The sequence below is a fragment of the Rissa tridactyla genome, chromosome 14 (genome assembly GCF_028500815.1).
Source record: "Rissa tridactyla isolate bRisTri1 chromosome 14, bRisTri1.patW.cur.20221130, whole genome shotgun sequence".
Classification (NCBI taxonomy): Eukaryota; Metazoa; Chordata; class Aves; order Charadriiformes; family Laridae; genus Rissa; species Rissa tridactyla.
This window is the reverse complement of record NC_071479.1, coordinates 9,231,332-9,247,560: the sequence shown is the minus strand read 5'-3', so window position 1 is coordinate 9,247,560 and position 16,229 is coordinate 9,231,332. Positions and strand designations below refer to the sequence as shown.

General features: G+C 56.3%; 1 protein-coding gene across 1 annotated transcript in view; it reads right to left on the bottom strand.

The window, feature by feature from the left end:
- Positions 1-16,229, bottom strand: part of ASTN2 (astrotactin 2) — a 373,499-nt gene that overhangs the window by 142,453 nt on the left and 214,817 nt on the right. Inside the window, 2 exon segments of the mRNA XM_054220714.1 lie at positions 11,521-11,709; positions 14,137-14,303. Of these exon segments, the coding sequence (XP_054076689.1) occupies positions 11,521-11,709; positions 14,137-14,303 (356 nt within the window).

Here is a 16,229-nt window from a genome sequence, read left to right as displayed (position 1 = left end):
GGAGATGACCTGGGGAGGGTTTCTCTATGGGGATGGTTTCTCTATGCCTGAGCAACCCGGAGCTGGGGTGGACGCCTCCTCTGAGCCATTATTTCAGCGGCGAGCTGAGCCAAGGCTGCGGGTCCTCTTGCGCAGGTTGTTTGGGTGCTGTTTGCAATCATTTCCCAAGCGTTCCTCAAGCAGCTCCGTGCCTGGCGCTTTCATTAGCATCGTTTGTAACGAGGCAACAAATAACAAAACTCCCACTGCCTTCGGAGGAGCCAGGACCATGCGCTGGGACTTCCCAAGGAACCGGCGCGAGGTTGGTGCCTGACTCTCCCCCAGTTCCTATGGGATTTGGGCACGGCCACCCAAAGTCGCCTCTCTGCTCACCAGCTCTTCCAGGGAAACCCCCACCCCAGCCGCAACGCCCCGGGAAGCGCAAGCACGGCCTTTTAAATAATATTTGCCTTCCCAATGTAAATGCAGACCCAGCTCTCTGCTCAGCACACACATCTATTCTCTTTTAACAATTTGGGATCTTAAGCACTGCTTTTTTTTCTCTCCTAAGCTTCATCGTTAACCTTTAAGACGGAGATAAGGCGTAAGGGTTTGGAAAGGAATCAGGAGGGACCCTGGATATGAGCCAGGAGCAGTGTTAATACTGGGCTGCACATCATATCTCTTTGGTTCTTCTTTTCCCCCCAGGGTGATTCGGACCGCTCTTGACTACCACCATGGTATTACAAACTCTAATGAGGTTTGGAAAATAAGAAACCCACTGCGGCGTGGGAGAAACTAATAGAAATTGTTTTGTCTTCTCTCTATTAGTCATTAGAAGCAGAGGAAAAACAGCCACAGGCAGTGGCAGGGCTGCAATATCACCGCGCATTTCATATGCTGGCACTCCGACAAAGTCATTTCAACGCAGTTAATGCTCCCGCTTCCCCTCCACGCAAGGCCTGCCGTACGTCAGCGTCCCCATGCCGGGCTCCATCAAGCCTGGGGCAGCCCCAGTGGTGCCCAGTGGCCACCAGCCAGGGCTGTGGCACCCAGGCAGCCACCCAAGATGCCCACGCAGGATGCTCGGCCGGCCCCCAGCTCTACCCAGCAACAAACCCATCAGGGTGGACCATGGCGGTGAGGTGCTATGCAGAGCCCCGCGCTCCCCAGGGGGCAGGGACAGGCAGAGAAGGTGCAGGCAGGGACAGGCAGGGACAGGCAGCAGCTTCCTGGCACTGTCAGGCAGCCAGAGCATATGGGGAATTAGCTGGGATTTGCGACCGCATCTGCAGAGTCGCGTTTCCGTGTGCAAAGTTAATTACAGAAGGCACAAAATGATGCGTGCCGTGAGCTGGGGTGGGGGGTGGCATCTGCAGCCAACTCCCCCCTCGTCACCCTCCCAGGGGAAGGCGGGCACCGGGAGCCAAGCCCCGCTCCGGGCGCTCAGCGAGGTACCGCGGAGCTCCTTCCACTTTGCTTCCCTCCTCCCGGCCCTGCGGGGCATCGCACCCTGGCTGGGTGGCTGCCCGATGACAAGCAGCAGTGCCATCACACCTTCCAGATGTTCGCCTGCTGCCTGCGGGTACGGGCACAGCTGGCAAGGGGCACCATCCCCTGGAAAGCCAGGGTGCGGGCACGCAGGCTGCTCTGCATGCACCGGGATCCTCGGCCCGCGCTGGGGGAGAAACAAACCAGCACAAACACCCCGAGCTTATGCCTCAAGAAAACAGCTATTGAAGGCAACAGGCCAAGGGAGACGACTCCTCGCCCGGCTGCCATCTGGGCAGGGTGACAGCAAGGGAGCATGGCTGGGGGACAGGGAGGAGGGTGAGTGATGCCAGGTTGGTCCCCACCGCCTGCACCTGCACCTGCATTCCTCCACGCTGGCCCACGGCTCCAGCATCCAGGCCAGGTCACACCGCCCAGGAACCGGGTGCGGTGGAAGATTTGCCAACCTGGAACCCAGAGAAGCTGTGGCTGCCCCATCCCTGGAGGGGTTGAAGGCCAGGTTGGACGGGGCTTGGAGCAACCTGGGCTGGTGGGAGGTGTTCCTGCCCAGGGCAGGGGGGTGGGAACTAGATGACCTTTAAGGTCCCTTTCCAACCCAAACCATGCTATGATTCTACAATTTAGGAGATCTCCTGGGTTATCCCACATGCCTTACGGGTAGGAGGCGGCAGGGGATGGGAGGGCTCCCAGCAGCGCCTGTCCACCCCTTTGGTGGACAGTGGGTTCAAGTGATGAGGCCCAAACCCAAACCAAGCACTTGCCTCCGGGTTCACGCCGTCTCGAGGTACACTGCAACATGCAAAAGGGCAAATCCTCCATCTCTGGCGAGATCACTTGGGATGGGAAGGAGCAAGACAAGATTTACTGCTGCACTGAGGACTGCATCCAAGCCCTGCTGCTTGCTCGGGAGCAGGTATGGCTCGACAGCTGGCATAGCTGCGCAACGCCCAGATATCCCCGTGCTGGTGCCTGCTTGTGACTGTGTTGCCTGGAGCAAGGAATCACATTGCCAAGTCAATGTCAAGCCGATTTAGCCCTTGGATGGGGAATCTCCATCGACCAGCGCTGGCAATAGCAAAGGAGCTGTGACAGGCTGGAATGTGTCAGCCTTGTCCCCCGAGGTGCCGCTGGCCCATGGTGCAAGCAGCACAAACCCACAGCCAGCGCTAATGGCGACCACCAAAGAGGTGCCCATAGCATGATGGAAAAACCCTTCTATTACAGCTAAAAGTCAGGTGATTACGATTTACTGCCTCAGCACCCCCCCCTCCTCCCTCTCTTCTTTCTTTTCAGCTGAACATAACCCTTACTTTCATGTGTCCCGAGTGGGTGCAGAGCCCCTGGCACCCAGGAGCGGCTGCACCCCATGTCGGATGAGGAAAGAAGGAGAAGCAATTCCTCTCTCCAAGCCTGTACACCACGGCAAGGCTATAAAGCCAATAAGGACCCCCTGGGATGAAAGGTACTCCATAAATCTGAGCTGTTATTATTACAAACCCAATCTCCACCGCATCTCTTAATAATGCAGATTAACTATGCAATAACACCGGCTATAATTAGTGTCATAAAAGTCAGAGATGGGAAAGGCTAACAGGTCAGCGAGTCCATCCCGTGGGCTGCTCCCGGCATGGGAAAAGGGGAAACCTCCCGGGTGCCCTGGGAGCTCGGAAAAGCGAAGGCTCGGTGGTGCCGGGCCCCATGAAGGGAGAAGTGACAAAGGGGATGGGACGAATCACCGCACCTCTGCCAAACCCAGGCGGGGCGCAGAGACCCCCTCTTGTTCTGCAAGTGCCGACACCAACCTCCAGTCCCTCCTCTGCTGTGCGGCTCCGTGTCCCCTCTCCCAAACCTCTACCCTCCCTTCATGTTCAGGACTCCAGACAAGGGTGTCACCATCAGCTTTTCACAGGGTGGATGGACCCTGAAGACCTCACTGAGCCTTTGACAGCTGCATGGGGGGACGTGGGTGTCCCCCAAGGGCACAGGATGGTGGCAGCAGGACAGGTTCCTTGCAGGAGAAGCCTGTGTCCCAGACCAGCTCCCTGAGGGATGAGCATCCCCCCAGATCCTTCACCTCCCATCTCACGAGAAGCACCCAGCCCCAGGGCTAGGAGACAAGACCTTCCCCGCACACACACGCCTTGCCCAGCAGCATTCCTGGACTGGGATCCTTCTCCCATCCAGCCCAAGGACCAGCATTCCTCCAAACAACCCAGCCAACACACGCAGCCCAAGTCCCAGTGCCCACCGCCTTCCTCTACATCCTGCTCCCGGAAAACCCGTCATCCTCCTTGCCTCCATGGTGTGCCTGCACGGTCCCTGGCCCTTCTCCCCTGCCGTCCCGCTGGCGGTGGGAAGGGCAGGAGGGGGGGCTCCCTGCCCGGGCGCAGCGCTGCTCTGCCCAATTAGTGCTGCTGGGTGACAGGCTCTGCTTGCGCTGCGTGATTAGCGCTGGAAATGCAAATCTGAACTTCCTCCGCCGCCACAGCTAACAAGATAATGAATATTTTCATCAGCTGCAGAGAATACAAACATCTGCGCAGACACAAACGCGCCGCCAGGGCCGGGGGGGAGCGGGGGCGCGGGCTGGGGGAGCATCGCTCGCTGCGGGGGCTGCCGCGGGAAAGGAACGCTCTGCCACCGCCGGCTGGTCCCCGAGCCCAGCGAGACCCCGTGGGTGACGCTCCATCGGCTTCGGTGGGTGCTGGTACCATCTCAGCAGCAGCCTCTTGGCTCTGGACCGCGTCTGTGAGCGGGTTTGGGGTACAAACCCGGGGTACCCGCGTCTCCCAGGGCACTGCCGCCTCCCTGCCCATCTCTGGGGCCTGAGATCCCCTTTGAAACACCGACTCATCGGTTTGCGTGGCTGCAGAGCCTGTTTTTGGGGCATGGACCAAGGTGAAAGCTGCTTGGCTTTTCCTCAGCCTCACAATAAAGGCGGGGAGCTCGGCTGTGGTTTTTAACACCCACCTGTTTCTTTGTACTGGCGCTTCCCACGCTGCCTGGCACCGCTGGGGCTCAGGAGGGGCCGGGGAAGGAGCCCAAGCCCCGAGTCAGGGATGTGCCCTTAGTTTTGGGCTCTGGCCGTGCCGGCAGCTCCCACCCCGCTGTCCCTCCAGCTCCCCAGGGCACACGCTGGGAGCAGTGGGGCGCTCGTGGGCAATGGGCAAAGAGCAGACACCAACCCTGTGCGAGCGCATCCCGCTGCCTGCACAGACTGGAATGAAACGGAGCAGCTCAGGGACATGTCCAGAGCAGGGACGACGCAGCAAGAGCAGGGGGTGGCTGTGACAGCCATGCCCACGCTCACCGAGGACGTGCTGTCCTGTTCCTTAAATCCTACCCACAGCGGGCGCAGAATGAGTCTGAAAACCTCCAGCACTTAAAATCCCTCCATTATTAACATCTCAATCAGTGTATTTTAAAAAACATCTCTTCCACCCTGGACCCCTGCATTGTCTTTAGGATATTGCTGGCATTAGACTTGCTTTTGTTTTGCTACAAGAATGAAAAACCCGCTACCAAGCTGGTGCAAAAGTGTGTGGCTGCAGACTGTCGGAAATCCCAGCTCAAAGCCGCACAATCTGTTCTCCTTCTCGGTGGGATGCTAACTTTGAAACGGAGCTGGGCCGATGCGCGCAGGATGCAATGGTAACCTAACTGAGGGGGTGCTGTGCTAATTGCATTACTCATTTATACGCTGGATTGATAAAATCTCAATGCTTAGCCTGGCCAGTGAGCATGCACTCAAAATACACGGGGCGTGTGTCTACGTGCAACCCGTTGTGGGATCTGAAAGGGCTGCATGGACACAAGAGAGCAGCCAGGATGTCCCCGATGCTAGGTTGAGAGGTGGAAATAACAGGACTGAGCGAAAATGGCTCAATTTTTTGGAGACCCTTGGAGGATTGAGGAAAAACAGCTCTGATGGGGGCCCCTTGTGGGCTGCAAAAGCCATTGTGTGTGGCACGGCCACAAGCGGGTACCAGGATATCTCTGCTCCGTGAGCAGCATCCCTGGCTGGGAGCAGGCAGTGCTTCCGCACGGCGTGTACGGGGATCGGGGCAGAGAGCGAAGCATCCCATCCCACAACAGCTCCACAGAGCTGCTAAACCACTAACGACCCCTGTTCTTGCTCCTGAGGAGCAAGGCTCGAGGCATTAGCCTGGCTCGGAAAGACATCATTGCTTCCCACTAGTGTGTCTGAGGCTTCAGAGTTGTGAACAGGTAATAGAATTGCAGCAACAAATAATAAAAAGAGGAATGAAATGGAAGGCAGCCACTGGAAAAGAGATCCATCCGTTATCCCGGCCTGAAGGGTAATAGGTAAACAAGGCGTTGGGGTACCGGCTGGCGCCGAGCTCGCCGGCACAGGAATAATAAACAGCGCAATTATAACTTCTGTGCTCGGAGGTTTCAAAGAGAGGGGAAAAAAATATGAAAAAATCAATAGCGTTAATTTAACTAGTTACAGACGTTACATTTGTGATGCCGCGGGGGAGGCAGGACGTCCTTGCCAGGGCTGGCCCAGCAGCTCCCCGCCGGGTGGCACCAGCGAAGCCCCAGAGGCACCCAGTGGTGATGCTGAGCACCCATCCTGGCCCCCGCAGCACCCGCAGCCAGGGCAGACAGCGGGTGCAGCCTCCCCCGGCGCAGGGGGAGCGATGGGGTGGGGGGACGTTTCCCAAAGCAGCCCCCCAGCAGGGACGGCGCCGGGCTGTCAGCACACCCCGCCGTCGCCGCTCCACTTTATTAAGGGCTGAGAAGCGGCGAGGGGAAGGAGTGACAGATTTAAAATTAACTTGCCAAACTCCCCATCAATATTATGACAATTCCCCGCATCGGTTCAGCGACCCGGCGCGCCGCCTGACAGCCTTAACGGAGCTGTGGGGCGGCAGAGCTGGCTGCGGGCTGGCAGCACTCGGGGCGAGCGGGTGCCTGTCCCTCCCTGTGGCACCCTGGTGCTGTGCCCAGCAGCACCGTCCGGTGCTCAGCACCACCTCCAACCCCGCCTTTGCCTTCCCCAAGGCTGTAAAGAAGCAACAGCCCTGTTTTATAGGTGGGGATACAAGGACCAGCATCCTCTGAGGACCAGCATCCTCCAAGCACGGATTCGCAGAGGGAAGGGTGCTTCCAATTTGCAGGAGGGTGCTCAGCACGGCATGGCAGCCCTGCATCCTCCAGAGCCCTCCTCCCTGGTTATGGAAAGGGGAAAAACACTCCGTGCTCAGCAGGTTTTTTTGCAGCGTGGGAGTGCTGACACAAATCCTCTCCCCTCTCTGGCCACCGAACCATTTTTTGGCTGCTTCCTTGCTCCCAACACTTAGGAACTCCCCGGGCTCGCTGCATCTCTGCAGGGGGAAAATCAAACCGGGGCTGCCCGGGAGAGCAAAAGGCTCCCCATGTCCCAAGCCACAGCAAGAGCCAGGATGAGAGGCAGAGCTGGAGGCAGGAATGGGAAGGGGCCCCGGTTCGGGCAGACGGCTGCTCCCCGGGGAGTGCTCTGCCACGCGTTGCTCTGACATCCCGTTTGCCGTGTGGTAATAATCCAGTGAGTAAAGCTGGCTCCACGGGTAGTAATTTGGGTTTTCTTCATATTAATAGCATAAAAGCAACAGTCTGAAACTGCAAACAGCTCTTAAACAAAAATCTCTATTCCCTCGTGGCAAAGAGACGGCACAAAACAGATAAGGAACGAACAAACAACCCATTTGGAAAATAATCCCCCCGTGATTTGGGGACGGTGAGGAGTTCGGGCTCTGCCCCACTGTGAGGCAAGGCGGGGAAAATCACTCTAATCTAGTCTTTAGCGAGCTGGATCCACTGCTGAGCCTCCCAGCTAGACCGAGAGGTGTGACTGGAATAGATCAGCTCCAACCCCATCTATTTATTAACGCCACACAGCGTTTTGCCAAAGGGAACCTTTTTCTTTAAAAAAGGAGAGGGACACAGAGAAGAAAATCACTCTGAACACGCTTTCGCCTCAGCAGTGGAAGGAGAGAGGGGGGTTTCTGGTGTGTGATGAAAAGATCCCTCCTCTGCCCCCCACCAAAGCGCCCATGAGAAACCGCGCAGGAGAAGCATCCCCAGAGGAGTGCTTTGATTTAAGCCCTGGCAATAAACCAGTAGCAGCAGCAGCGATGATGTGCCGCACTCCTCCGAGCAGCAGCCTTGACGCTGGCTTGTCCAACGGGTTGGTTGAGTGCTCCAACCACCACAGCAATAATTACTGGTTATTAAGCCACCTCGGTACAGAAAAAGCTCTCCACAGAGCTTCTAACTCCTGATGGCTCGAGCTGAGCCGCAGGGATGCTGTGGTGCTCACGTCCTGCTGGGCTGTCGCTGACGGATGGGGAAAGGGTCCTTGGCATCAGCAGGAAGGGACGTGCGAGCAGGGACAGGCTCTGTGCAACACACCGAGGTGTCACACCAGTGCTGGTGTATATTCGGAGCACAGAGTGAACCGTTCTGGCTGCCCAGCCCTGGTCACTGCAGCCAGTATTTGCTCCCCCCATCCTTCCCTTGGGTCTTCCCCTCTCTTCAGCAACGCCACCCAAGTGTCTGGGTGCTGCCTGGCTGCCTTGGATAAAACAATGCAGGTTGACAGGCTGAGAGAGCTGGGGGGGTTCAGCCTGGAGAAGAGAAGGCTCCGGGGAGACCTTCCAGCCCCTTCCAGTCCCTAAGGGGGCTTCAGGAAAGCTGAGGAGGGACTATTTACAAGGGCATGTAGCGATAGGATGAGGGGCAATGGTTTAAACTAGAGCAGGGCAGGTTTAGATTAGCCATGAGGAAGAAGTTCTTTACACTGAGGGTGGTGAGACACTGGCCCAGGTTGCCCAGAGAGGGGGTGGAGGCCCCATCCCTGGAGACATTCAAGGCCAGGCTGGATGAGGCTCTGAGCGACCTGATCTAGTTGAAGGTGTCCCTGCTGACTGCAGGGGGGTTGGACTAGATGGCCTTTAGAGGTCCCTTCCAACCCAACACAGTCTATGATTCTAAAGGGAAAAACCAAAGTCTGAAGCAGCACTGATTAGAACTGCTCTCAGGTCTGGGACCTCTGCGCTCTGCAGCTCTCCCATTTCATTACCAGCCTAGTCTCCCACATGCTCACATCCAAACACCATCCTCACTCTGCGTCCTAAAGGTACCCGCTGCACATCCCCATCCTTTCGAGCTGGCTGGATGCAATAAAGCCATCGGTGCTACCAGCTCCATCCCAGTGCCGAGCCTAGCCGTGGTCGGGAGGACCACGCAGGGGCTCTGATCAGCATTGCAGAGAGACCACCTCGGCCCCAACGGGATGGAAATACCACTGTAACTGATAGGTGTTGCCCGGGCCAGGGTGTGCGAGACGGCTTTTCCCAGCACAAAGGCTTCCTCCCAACACCATGCTGACATGCCTGGCGGATTGAGAATATCCTATTTATTAAAGACACTGAAGATGCGGCAACATGGGAAGCAGACACCATTCAAAGGACTGTCACATCTGCATAGCTAAAGGATCCCAGCAGTTATAAATCCCTCTAAAATACTCAGCCCCTTGTTCTGATAGCAGGTTCTTGCTCCTACTTTGCAGAAACAGGCTTTTAATCCCTGGTATTAGGCAGCTTCCTGCTATGTTTCAAATGCACCAAATTAAGGGCTTCTCTAACAGCTGGTGTCTTAATGCTCAGAGAGGTTCTTGAATATCTATGAAAATCAGAGGCAAATTACATCTTTTAGTTAATAATTTCTTCTCCATTAACCTCCTTCTCTTCCCTTGTTAGGAGATGATGTAATGGTGCTTCTACGGCGTAACCCTCCGGCACGCCGGGCAGGCTGGCCGCGGGGAGGGATGCTGTGCGCAGGGAAGGATGCTGCACGCGGGGAAGCGAGCCCTTCTCATCGCCGACCGGCACTTCTGGAGCCACCAGGCTACATTCCAATAGGAAAGGGCGGCCGTGCTGACGTTCCGGGCTCCCAAAGCATTTCTGGAGCAAGACGTGCCGCCTCCCGCCAGCCCCCGAGCGCTGCCGAGCCAGCACATCGCACAGCCTGTAACACGCGGGCATGCTTTGCAGGTTGCTCTTGTTCCAGATCTGCTTCTTCCTGCCCCTCATGGCTGTTAGAGCCAGGATTAGTCCCCCAGAAGACGCCACGCACTGGAAACCCTGTTTGTGAGTGGCGAGGTCATGCAGAGGACCTGGTTCCCACTGGGAAAAGCTTCCCCCCACCGCACGCACCCCGGCCATCGCCCAACGCAGTGCAGTGGGAGCGGTGCCAGCCGTGGGAAGGAGGATGGATCACTAATAGCTGGGGTTTTTTTAACCTGAAAACCTGTCAGCCATGAGCCCCGGGGAGGGCTCTGACCCCTGGAAGACACAATCCCAGCACTGCAGATGTTTCATCCCAAAAGCAAAACAGCCAAGAGCAGCCCCGGCAGGAGCCACGCCTGGTCCAGCCTGGGACTGCTCAGACCCACCGACCCCGGGATGCTCCCGCGCACCATGGCTTGGAGAAGCCACGTCTCCCAGGATAAACCAGACCCACAGACAACCTTGCGTGCTTTCTGGCTGGAAATTAGCCCTGAGGACAGGGAATGCGTTTGCCTCCCAGCAGCGACAAAGCAGCCCTTAGACCCCCGCCCTGGCTGAGGCAGGGGAAGGATGGCTTCCCAACCCTCCCGCTTTGCCGTGAGGGCAAAGGGCAGGCTACGGATGAGCTGGAGAGAAAATTAAAGCCTCTGCAAAAGGCAGTTTGGTGCCTAGAGACTGACGGCAGAAGCTGGGGCTGGATGTCATTTGGCGTGAGCCCATCCGGGTCTGACATTTCCAGGAGATGGACTTTTCTGAAGACCCCAGACCTGCTCAACCCGTCAGCTCATGGAAAATTTCAGCTCTGCAGCCCCGGCTGTGCTCTGACAGACCCACCGACACTTGTAACACGGGAGGGAGAGAAAGCAAAGAGGAGCCCACTGGGAAAATTGCCTTCGTGTACTGTCAGTTCTCACTTCCAGCCGAGGTCGGGGCTCTGCCGGCTCCAAGTGCTCTGCTGGCCGCGGCGTTCTGAGCGCCTTTGCGCCGGTGGAGCTCGTAACTCATCTGCCATCCCGAGAGCAAAAGGCCAGAGTTCAGCATGAATTCATAGCTAGGAAGAAAAAACACCCAGAAAAACACCGTGGCCAGCAGTGATGAGCAGCTACAACCGGAGACAGCAATGAGGTCCGGGTACATTAATAGGAAAGAAAACTACAGACGCTGGGCAAGGAGGAGTCGTGTCTGGGTGGGATGTGGGCTGGATCCTCTCCTAACCGTCATCAGCACTGCTGCTTTAAAACTTACAGGCCCACCTTGACTTACACCCCATCAAAACGCAGCTGCACTCAGGAGAACTGAAGAAAAATAAACAAACTCATTTTCCAGCCCTGAATTCAGCAACTACCAGCAAGCTGCCCTCCGTGAGCACTGAAAGGTGAAGGCCCGGGAAGCTCAGATCCTGCTCTCCCCACCAGCACCTGACCCTTGGCGCTCCCAAAATTCCCGGGAGGCGGCCTGCAAGCACCCCCTCTACCAGCGCTCCCGTGGGGTATTTACCTTCAGCTTATTTACGTTACTTCTTATCATGCTATATCCACCGCTCCTCCCAGTACTGTAACTGGGGGCACTGAAAAAAACCAGCTCGCACAGGCTGAAAACACAGCAAAGGGAATGCTCTTTCATATTACACGCAATTAAACGGCGGAACTCACTGTCACAGGATATCATGGAGATGAAAGACATCAGCGTTCAGAAAAAGGTGAGCAACACTACAGAGAAAAGCCCACCAAAGGCAATTAAACACTCATCTGACGAGACACACACTGGCCCAGGAGGGTCCTATGCTGCTGCCTGCAGGAAGGATAAGCAAGTAGGAAAACCACGGATGCTTGCTCTCCTCTTGCTCTCTTCCCCTAGTGAAGGTGTCAGAGATACTGGCTCTGCACCAACAGACCTTGGTGTCCCATCTCACCATCCCCATGTTCCCAAAACCAGAAGCAGAACCAGGCCATACCTGAAAGTCATCTGGAACACCTGCCCTTGGTTGACGTGCTGGCTCCTGTTGTTATAGCCGTGAAGCATCTCCCCAAAGAGGGTGTCGTTGAACTTGGCATCCGACTTCAGGCACTTGGGGCCCTCGCAGATGTCAGAGAGCATCAGGCAGGACTTCCCATCGGGGGCCAGCTTGTACTCCTCCACACACCTGCAGAGCACCGCAAGCTACATGAGATGGGCCAGGCATGGAGCGTGTCGCCCCCACCAACCCTGCTGCGGGACGGGTCTCTGCTGAGCCCAGCCGGGCATCATCAGCCTGGTGCTGGAGCGGGTCCAGAGATGGGCAACGGAGCTGGTGAGGGGTCTGGAGCACAAGCCTTGTGAGGAGCGGCTGAGGGAGCTGGGGGTGTTCAGCCTGGAGAAAGGAGGCTGAGGGGAGACCTTCTCATGCTCTACAACCCCCTGAAAGGAGGGGGTAGCCAAGGGGGGACAGTCTCTGCTCCCAAGTAACAGGCAATAGGACAAGAGGAAACGGCCTCAAGTTGTGCCAGGGGAGGTTTAGGATGGATATCAGGAAAAAAGTCTTCACCAAAAGGGTCATCAAGCCTTGGAACAGGCTGCCCAGGGAAGTGGTGGAGTCACCATCCCTGGAGGTATTTAAAGCCAGGCAGACGTGGTGCCGAGGGACACGGGCTAATGGTGGTTTTGGCAGTGTTAGGTTAATGGTTGGACTTGATGATCTTAAAGTTCCCTTCCAACCTAGACAACTCTATAATTCTAACACCTGCAGCAGCTGCCCGGGACGGTGCAGAGGTTGCAGAACCTACGTCCTCTGTGGCAGCTTGGCTGGGCGACCAGCAAAGGAGCCCTCGGCTCCCAACACCCATCCCTCCTGCAGCAGCATCCCCTGCCTGCCCACGGACCCGCTCTCCTGCCTGGAGAGTGGAGCTGAGCCCACCGCCCATCCTCTGCTCTGCCGCCCCCAGCAGCCCCCTGGTAGTGGGTGGGTACAAACATTCCCCAGGCAAAAGCAAAGCAAAAATGAAGCTCCTGCCGGTTTTTCCACCCCGCAGCTCCAGCGCGGCTACTCTTTTGCTCTTTGGTCCCACTTCCAAGCACATCGTAGGTAAGATGCACGCGGTCATCTTCAACAGACAGTAAGGGAAACTGAGGCAGGCAGCAGGGATGTGATTTCACTACAGACATCTGTGGCATCTTTTGCATTCGTACTCATCCTGCCTCCTCCTCTTCTCCTTCCTCCAGCCTCTTCCCCAGCATTGCGGCTCCCAGGAGACAAGGAACCCCCCGTTCCCTGCCTGCCCCTTCCTCCCCGCAGCCACAGCGCTCTGCTAACATCACTCCCGCCTCCACCCAGGCTTGCTGCCCTCTCCCATTCCTCTACCGCATTCGACTGCTGCAAATGAAACTCCCACCCGTCTGTCGCACTTTTCCTTGCCTGTTCCCGAAGCGCAGCTCTGCCTTGAAAAGGGATTAGGAAATAAAAAAAAAAAATAAAAAAAAAAAGGAAACAGCCTCTGTCCTTGGGGATGGAAGATTGAAATGCAGATTCCCTGCGCGTGTGCGGATGCAGACCACGTAACGTCCCGAGGTTTTCTAGACCCTCCCCACAAAGGTTGCTGGTGCCTACATGGATTTCCAACCCTTCTGCAGGCACGGCGCAGGCAACGGGCTCCCTCTTAGTGACTCAACCGCTCTACGCTGCTGAACAATAATAAAAAACAGAAGGTGGAGGGGGGGGACAAACAACAAACCAGCAAAAAGGGATAAAAAAAGAGAGAAGCTGACACGGACAGAGCTCCCTGGGCTGCTCTTCCCCGGGGAGCGGCCAGGGCTGCATGAAGTCTCTGCTGCGTCTGCAGCATCGGGACTCAATGGACGCTCCTCGGAGTTAGGAATCTGTGGGCATTTCCTTCCCAAAAGGGCTCCTTTTCCCCTCCTTCATCCTAATCCTACCCACAGGGATGTGAAGCAGGTTCTGTGTGTGCCCGGGAGCGTGACCCAGCGGAGGGATGCGATGTGCAGAGCCCCGGGGCCGGGCGCAGGCCGGGGCGGTGATGGATGGACGGATGGATGGCTGGATGGCTGCAGCTGTGCAGCATAAAGCCAGATAATCACCGAGCTCCTTTTAGAACATACTGCAGCCAGGGAGATTTTCCTGAGAGAAAATGCGAAATTGTGTAGGATTATAGGATCCCGGCCAAAATCAGGGATGAAACTCTATTTTAAGAGAGGCACAGGGGAGGAATAAAAAAAATAAAAAAAAAAAGTAGTATTTCTTAAACAAATCCTCCACTTTCCCCTTCCAACACACAATGTACAATTTTTGGGTCCCATCATGGTGAGTCACAGATCAAACCGTACCGTCGCACAGCGGGGAGAGGAGGAAGGTGCATCTGCTCACATCGCTCCTCACATCCCCCTACGCTTCTGCCCGCAGCCTCTATTCCCTGCTGGAAGTCGGTTCCATAAATAGCCTTTTTCTTGGGTACCCAGCACCCTTGGTGGGCATGCCGGTTTGGGGACAGGTGGCACAGGAGGAGGGTTGGCAGGGATGGAAAGGGCACAGGTTATTTAGCTGCTCGTGGGGGATGCAGGAGCGCTGGGGGGGACTCACCCGCAGAACATGAAGATGGTGCTGGAGGAGGGGTCGTGGGGCAGAGGGAGGGTCTGCTGGAGGCAGAGCTGCTCGCACCCGCCGTTGAAGCCATCCGAGCAGTCGATCCCTTTGGAGTAGTCGTAGCAACCGGTGCCATCCTTCATGGGTCGGAGGTCCTCGGGGCACTGCAGCGAGAGAGGGGACGTGGTAAGGTCACTCGTGGGTCCCCACCTGCCCTGGAGGCACAGCCCGGTGGGTACCCTCGAGCCAGAGGAATTCGTGTGTCGTGCTGAACTCCATCTACATCTAAAGGAGATGAGTTCATCCTGAGCGATGGACGGGGCAGCCCCAAGGGCCCTGCACCACCTCGCACAGCCTCTGGGGAAGGGGCAAGGACCACAGGGCAAGGACCGGGTCTGCTGCAAAAGCCACGCTCCCCACCCTCCCCCTGGAGGAGGGTGAAATCCCCGAGGCAGCAAAATTACACAGTGAAGAAGCCTCAAGCCAGCATTCGGTGAAGCATGATGACCTGCTCCGTAACGTGCTGGAGAAACCCTCTGCGTTTGTTACCTGTTCCTCTGAAATGCAGAGAAGTCCAGTGTGACCCAGAAAACCCATCTCAATGCCGGGGACCAACCCAGAAAACCCATCTCAAGTCAGAAAACCACTTCAATGTTTGGGGATGACCCAGAAAACCATCTCAAACCATGCCAGGCAGGTCAGTGAACGTGACCTTGGCATCATCTCCAAAAGCTTCTGGCTGCCCACCACGGGAGGAGGCAGCTGTGGGCAGGACTGGCCCGTGGTGGAGGTAGGACCAGGGAGGGCAGGATCGCAGCCCAGGCCCATCAGAACAGTTTTCCACAGCTGAGGGAACCATGCTGATTCACACAAGCTGGAGATCTGGCTCTGGGTTTTAATTTCAGTTCCCCAGCTGGCTTTCCTTGTCCCAAAAGATAAAAACCAGCAGGCGGCAAATGCCATCAATAAATTGTCACCCAGATTAAAGCTCTCTTCTATTCCACTTGTGTTATTTATCCCTTTTCGCCAAACATGCATGCATACAAACAACAACAAAAAGGCCAGTCCTTGAAAAAATAAATAAATCTTGCCCAGGAGCAGCTCGCAATTAAAAATGCATTATGGAATTTCTTGAAGATGAGTTAGACTGGGGCTCGTACAGGTAGTGATGAAGGCAGGTTATAAATGGCCTCTGTCAAGCAGAAGAAAGGTTATAAAACCACTATACTTCGTGCTTAAAAAAGAAAATCAATTTTCCATGCAAGCAAAATGCTGTACATATTAATAAAAGTTCAGGAGACCCTGGACCCCGCGCTCACTGTCACAGGCAGGGTCCCGCCGGGAGGCGGGCTGCCGAGCCTTGCTCGTTCTTGGCTACTCAAGAAGCAAACTGCCCGCAGGGGCCACCACAAAGATGCTTTAGGGAGTCCTGGCCCACCCCCTCCGAGCGACGAGAAGTTTCTCTCCACCTCCCAGAAACCCTGTGCCATTTCCCTATGGCAGCAGCATCAAAGCCATGTCTCGAGCATTTCAGATGGCTCCTGTGCCCGTAGCTCTGCAGCTCAGGTGGACCTTCCAAACCTCAGCACCTTCCTTGCAGGCAATGGATAAGGTGGGAAGGGGAAGCGAGGGAAGGCTGAGGCACATGGCTTTTCTAGCCAAAGGATGTTAGGACAAGGGATAATGGTTTTAAACTAAAGAGGGTAGATTTAGACTAGGTATACAGAAGAAATGTTTTGCAATGAGGGTGGTGAGACCCTGGCCCAGGTTGCCCAGAGAGATGGGAGATGCCTCATCCCCGGAAACATTCATGGTCATGTTGGATGGGGCTCTGAGCAACCTGGTCTGGTTGAAGATGTCCCTGCCCATGGCAGGGGGATTGGACCAGATGACCTTTAAAGGTCCTTTCTGACCCAAACTGTTCTATGTTGGCAGCAAAGGGCTCTGGAATAGGATGCTGCCCGTCTCTGCAAAGCAGGCAGGGCGCAGGCAGGGCGCAGGCAGGGCGCAGGCAGGGCGCAGGCAGGGCGCAGGCAGGGCGCAGGCAGGGCACCAGTGGCCCTACCCAGGCACAGAGCAGCAGAAGACAT